Raw genomic sequence first — 7055 nt, 5'->3', positions numbered from 1 at the left:
AAAGCTAAATTACAAAACCACATGCGTCCGGACACGCCACGTGTGTTTTCTATTCCTATGATTACTGATTAGATATACGACCAAAGAGCAACGGTGATAGCTTATATTTCTTCCCTTTCATGATAGATTTTTATCTTATTTAACAAAACACGTTGGAACAACTATTTATATAAATAAGCCTTATGACTTATATGAGTTATGACTGATTTTAAACTATGCTGCATACTAATTTCGGCTTCATCACTTGAACTACGGATTAGAAAAGAAGCTATTTAAAAGCTTAAATAAACCAAACCGGAGTATTAGTTCTGAACCTTATGCTCAATATGTTGTGAGGCTCAGCACCCCACTGTTGACCCGGCGAAACAGGTTTTCTCTAATGAGAACTTTACATAGATATAGCCCAGTTTGGCAATTTCAATAAAAGGGCCTCTTAGTAGTTAGTAGGATACTTGACGTTTTTCAGGTGCGACCGTGACAATAGCCTTGGGCCTTGTACTCAATCCAAGCTTTGCATTTATCTCCACACACCACTACTCAATTTCATTTCCTTAAATAATCACCGGTTTACTTTCCCAATTATAGTCTTTAATCCAATATATAACCGGCTTCTCAAAAACCACTGAATCACACATCAACAAACTTGTCTTCGAAGTTGTGGAAGAACTCGACAGCGAGGAGAATGAGATGGTTGTTGGTGTTACCTATTAAGAGCAACGATAAAATAAAGATGAAATAATGTTTACGTAGAACTAGTTAAAGAATTGCAACCTTTTGTATTGTTTGACATAAATCATGATAAACCAACAAATAACGAAATGAGTACTTTTCTAAGTTTCTTTGCATTATGCAAACATATTTTATGAAAAAAAGAATGAAAAAGGTACATTACATGCAAATATGTACAAACGCACAAAGGTCTGAAACAATCAAGATCTATTATAACTTTTGTTGCTTTCGTTAAGAAAACTGATACCAGCGACTGTTTTTGTTTTTTTCCGTAGTTATGAGAAGGAAAGAAGACAAAAACGAGGCCGTGGCCAGGGTGTTAAGGTTTTGCATTTTGTTTTTCTAATGAGCAAAATGTGGCGGCCGATCAATATACAAAATCAACATAATTTTATGTTAGACTATATCAAACCGGTTCGACCGGACATATATAGTTTTTATATCTTATATTGAGATGAAAATTAATAAATTTAATTTTAATAGATAAATTTTATTTTGATTTTGTATATACCATTTAACCACATTTGAATAAATTCAGGAGAAAAATAGAATAATTGTTAAACCAGTGACAAAGATAACAAAAAGACAAACACACAAATCAAACCAAAGAAGACCAATGTAAAATAAAAACAAAAACCAAACAAAATTAATTGATTTTGGCGGTATTCTCAAAACTCCAGCTCCAAATGTCGTGGCGCTCGATGCCACGACCCATCGAACCGGTGAAACCGGTATATATTGTCTCAAGAACAACCTCCGAGAGATCAACTTGTGTTTCGATCAATGCCCTCTTTGGTTTTTTTAAATGTGCAGGTGCAAGCGTAACAATGACTTTACTGTTCTTGTACTCGATCCAAGCCTTGTAGTTATCTCCACTACTAAGCTTCACTTCCTTAAACGACCATTCATTCTTCCCTCCAGTTCTTGTCTGAACCCAATACCCAGCTTTCTCAGAAACCATTGAGTTAACAGAGTTGATATTAATACCAACATGGTTATCATTAATATCGCCAAAATGTTTGTCTTGGAATACATCAAACTCGACGGCAAAGAGATGGTTATTAGGATTACCATTGGTCGTGCGGTTAACTAGACCGAGGAAGCCACGGGTTGAGTCTTTGTCGTAGTTTACTGTTGGGACAACGATGACGGCGAGACCATGACCGGGGTTGTTAGGGTTTGACCAGCGAGGAGTGATGGAGAATGTGAAAGATGTTTTGAAAGAGTAAACAGAGGAAGAAGTGTTGTTGGATGGTTTGAATGGGATTGGATCTGTGTATAGGCCTTGACCATGTGAGAATGGAATATTGTCACGGGTCATGGAGAGAGCTCCAGACCGGCTCATGCCATCGGTTGCTGGTCCTAGCTCGGCATATCCGATGAAGACTATATTTGTTCCGTGGAAATGGTTGAAGTTGACTTTGACGGCGGAAATGGTTTCAGAGCTTGAAAAAGTTATGAACAGAGCAATAAAACATAATTTTTGCATTTGCATTATGAGTTTTGTGTACTTGTGTTTGATTTTGGTATATTATGGTAAGGGAAGGTTGTGTGTATTATATATAAAGACCTTATATATATAGGGTGGCAAGAGCCATCCACTTTGACTTTTCAAACATGTAGTACTAGTGGGCAGTGGTCAATTTAGATAACGCCAACTCGGACACATAAAAAGACTCATTAATTTATTTCTAGTTGATTATTCTGTTTAGCACTAAATATTTATTTAGTAGTTTCAATCATGTCCAACACACATCAGTTTTAACATAACGTCGGTGCGTGGTGCAACTACCACTAACATGTATCCTCCAAAACAAACGAAAGTACGAAACGATTGTTCTTAACTTCGCTTGTATGTGTTTGGAAGGTTATCTCAACATGTTTACATATATATGGCGAAGTGGTCTAAGTCTAACCACCTCCTACAGTATCTTTAGTCTCCTCCCATACGGATTTCGTCGAAGACAAGCTTTGTAACATGATGACATGGATGAATTAGACCATCTCCACTCCAGTAACTTAGGAAAGTTGCTCAAATATAAAGTATTCATATAATTAATATTAAATTACAGTACAAACTCTATAAATTAATAATGTTGGGACCAGAGAAATCTATTAATTTATAAAGGTTTTAATTTCTCGATAAATTAATAATTATTAAGTTATAGAGAGACTTTCCTAATTTGGTAAAAAAACTTTAAAAACAAGATTTAATGGTTAGAACTAATATTTTTATAAAATCAATTACAATGAAAATAATAATTTTCATGTTTTGACGATAGCACTCAAAGGTTTTTATACAGTAAAAATATCAAAAATGAACTGTAATAAAAATTAATGTGTAGATATATACATACATTTAGATAATTTCATATAATTATTAATTTATATTATTGATGAGACCATATATTTAATATTTTTATAAAATCAATTACAATGAAAATAACAATTATCATGTTTTGACGATAGCACTCAAAGGTTTTTATACAGTAAAAATATCAAAAATGAACTCTAATAAAAATTAATGTGTAGAATATAAATATATTTAGATAATTTCATATAATTATTAATTTATATTATTGATGGGACCATATATTTAAAAAGGATTTTCAAAAAAAAAAATATTTTGTTATATTATCGAATAGTGTCCAAAATTACACTAATCCCAACTTGAAACCGAATAAATTTATTAATTTAGAGAGGTTATTAATTTACCGATTATTAATTTATAGAGGTTCTACTGTAATTAAAGCAACTCACTTAGAACTTAAACAAAACTATGCTTCCGCTAGAGAAGCCAAAGAAAGTTGCTCAATCATTTAAATAATTTTTTTTTAATTATTGTTTAATTACCAAATTTTAATATCTAAAATGACAAAACAATTATTTAAATTATTTCTATTACATAAAATAAGAAAACAATAAAATTTTACAAAATTCAGAATATTAAACATATTTTACAAAATTCAGAATATTAAACAAAATGTTTTACAATATTATTATGGTTTATAGGATATACTAAACATCACACGTAACACAAAAAAATCATACTTTTTCTATAAGATATATTCAAAAGTCAAATGTATATACATCCACCAAGTTTATTCTGATTCTTTCAACAAAATTTCTCATGGTAGCTAATGTACATGGGTTGCATTGTTTACAGTGACCGTATAGCTCTAGAGATCAACTCTTTCTTCTGCTTCTCACCCAAAGTGCTTGTGCTGCTTCTCACCAAAAGAGTAAAGAAGAGTTTCCGATCAAAACTTTTTAACAGTGGCAACGAGAATGCAATGGTAGCCACCTGGATAGAGTTTTGAAGTCTCTAATTCTTTGTAAACTTCTCCTCTAACAGCATATTCAAGTATCAATTAAACCCGTTTCTGCAACAGTTGAAGAAATTAGATTAAAATCAACTTGTATCTTTGAATAGAAAAGGAGAAAACATTGTGACTTACTTATAGAAGTAACCGTAGAGCATGAGTATATTGGGGTGGCGAAGATGAGACGGAATCTCGACCTCTCTTATGAGCTGGTGTTCAACTTGAGATTGTTGAAGCTGGCTGTCTTATGTCATTACCTGCAACTTATGATTCATATAGGCACCAAATTATGCATTAAACAGCTAAAGGACAAGTTAGAAACTCAGAACTATATAACTTGAACGGGAAAAAATTTGAATCAATCAACACAGAACTATATAACTTGAACGCATATAAAGCATACAATTCAAACAACCCATTCAGAAACTCGCAGAGAATTGAGACAAAACTGGAATTTACATTCTAATGCCAGCAGCGACTAGATTAAGGATTCAATTCGAAATTGGGAAAAAGGGATGTCACAAAATAAACAAAAGCAACGCATACAGTCGGTAAAGCCAATATATTATGCGTATATGCGTTACTCTCTTACCGACTGTATTGGGCTATATTATGCGTATATGTGTCATAACAAAACTGTATTGGCTTTACCACCAAAGGTATATGCGTTACTCTTCTATTTATGGTCCAAAAAAAAATTAAAAATGTCGTTGATATTTTTTAGTAATCTGACAACGATGATTCATCACAATGTCGGTAAAGCCATAAAATTGAGCATTTATTTAACTTCAAATATCGCGACAGATAGTAAACCAGAAATAAACCAAAAGAAAACCGATGATCTCGAACCAAATCGAACCGGTTTTTTTCTTCAGTTCTGGAAAGCCCAGTCCCAAATCTCGTGACGCTGGACACCATGTCCCATCGAACCGGCGAAACCGATATACATTACCTCGTGAACCACATTGGAAAGGTCGAATTTTGCTTCGATCAAAGGCCGGTTCGGTTTCTTCAAATGTGCCAAACCAATGGTAACCGAGATGACTTTGTGATTGTTGTTGTACTCGATCCAAGCCCTGTATCTGTCTCCACTACTCAGCTTCAAATCCTTAAACAACCAACCGTTTCTTGTCATAACCCAATAACCGGATTTGACCGAAACCACCGAATCAACCGAGTTAATGTCGACTCCGACATGGTTATCGTTCATATCACGGAGGTTCTTGTCCTGAAAGACATCAAACTCGACAGCAAAGAGATGGTTATTGGGATTACCGTTGCTGGTTCGGTTCACAAGACTGAGATAACCTAAACCGGAACCGTCGTGTTGATTAGCGGGTACGACGATGAAGGCAAGGCCGTGACCTGGACCAGGGTTTGTTTTAGGAGTAATGGAGAAAGTGAAAGAGGTTTTGAAAGGGTAAAGAGACGTAGCGTTAGACTTGAAAGTGACTGGACTGATGTGAATAGCTCGGCCGTGTGAGAAAGGGATGTTGTCTCGTGTCAATGCGATGGCTCCGGAGCTGTTCGGACCACCATACTCAGCGTCTCCATGGAACGATATTAGACCGGTGCCATTACCACCAAAGGAATTGAATTTGAAATTGTAAGCAGTGGTTGTGGTGGTGTGAGAGGTAAAGAAGATAACTATGAACAGAGTGGTGAAACAGAGTATTTGGTTTTTTATTTTTTTGCTCTGTTTTTGAGAATATGGGAAGTGAAAGTGAAAGTGATCAACTGTATAAGATAGAAAGTGATTAGACGGTGAAGATATCGAGAAAGCTTTTTGGCTTTGTGTTAAAATAATGGACATTGAGAAAGAAAAAAAAGACAAGGAATTTGAATTATGGCGTTACATGACAAATTCTATTTCTGAAAATGCACTAAAACGTTTCTTCCTTTTTTTCTTTTTCTGTGACCATGATGCTGTCTACAGACTTTATGAGTGGTGGTGGCCAAATGAGAAGTAAAAACAAAAAAATATTGTATTTTCGTATCCACTACAATCGAATGAAAGCATGGATGACAAAAAAAAAATGACTAGTAACGATGTGGTTAGTCCGTCGCTTTCCTTAACACTATTCTCTCATTCATAAATCAAATCTTAACATATTTCATTCAGTTATACCGTAACTAATTTCTTTAAAGATTTTTTTTAGTTCTGTTTTGAATATCTCTAAAAGCACTTCTAATGGGAGCTTCTTAGAGAGTTTTGTAACATTAAAATTATCAAGATTAATCAAGAAAAAGGAAAGAGAGTGAGGAGAGGATAACATAATTAATTCAGTTTTATTCATCACTTGAAATTTTAGATAAATAAGAAAATTAACCTAAAATAATATTATAAAATATTGCCATTAGAGATGCTCTAGTTCTCAATAAAAATAGTATAATATTTAAATTATAATTATAGTGCAATGAATCTTAGCTTGCTTGATATCTCTTAAACTATTTTATAAATTATTATAAAAGACATAGACTATGTATTTAAAATAATTCCTATATAGTTAATTAGTTATGCTATGTATTATGATTTTCCCCTTAAATATGGTGTACAAGTCATCATGTTTTGGTCCAATCTTCTAATAGAAGATGAAACTTTCCACAGCAAGGTATTTTGCCACCATATATACCTCTGTTCATATTTGAGAAACTAATTTGATTTGGTTTAGTTAGTTTAACAGTATTCAAGTTATGGGTTCGATCATGAAAAGTATTAGTATTAGTATTATTTAAACAAACAATTCAAGTTCAAAACCATGAAGTAAAAGTATTAGTATCCTCCATACGCATAACAAAATCATAGACATTCATGGACCCTTAATCGAGTATGATTTAGGATAAAGTTACAAGAATAAATATTCCTAAGAAAGACTTTACCACTCTTAACTATGCAAAAACCATGAAGCAGAATTCAAAATGGTGTCATCTCAAGAAAAGAATGATCAAAAGAAAATTGGACAACCAACATAATAAATCTAGACATATTTTACTAATCACATG

At 33.4% G+C, this 7055-nt stretch overlaps 2 protein-coding genes across 2 annotated transcripts; both read right to left on the bottom strand.

Moving 5' to 3' along the window:
* On the bottom strand, positions 1322–2260 carry LOC104778240 (lectin-like protein At1g53080). The gene has a single exon (XM_010502635.1). It carries the CDS (start codon positions 2222–2224, stop codon positions 1376–1378), a length of 849 nt encoding a protein of 282 aa, XP_010500937.1. The 5' UTR covers positions 2225–2260; the 3' UTR covers positions 1322–1375.
* Positions 3762–5670, bottom strand: LOC104778239 (lectin-like protein At1g53070; the record flags this gene model as incomplete). Its single annotated transcript, XM_010502634.2, is given in 2 exon segments — positions 3762–4112; positions 4188–5670. A coding segment is annotated over 1 exon segment (747 nt), but the record flags the coding sequence as incomplete, so codon positions are not given.

Source organism: Camelina sativa, chromosome 3 (genome assembly GCF_000633955.1).
Source record: "Camelina sativa cultivar DH55 chromosome 3, Cs, whole genome shotgun sequence".
In the NCBI taxonomy this organism is placed as follows: Eukaryota; Viridiplantae; Streptophyta; class Magnoliopsida; order Brassicales; family Brassicaceae; genus Camelina; species Camelina sativa.
Note: the sequence above shows the minus strand (reverse complement) of the source record. Positions and strands in the feature narration are given on the sequence as shown.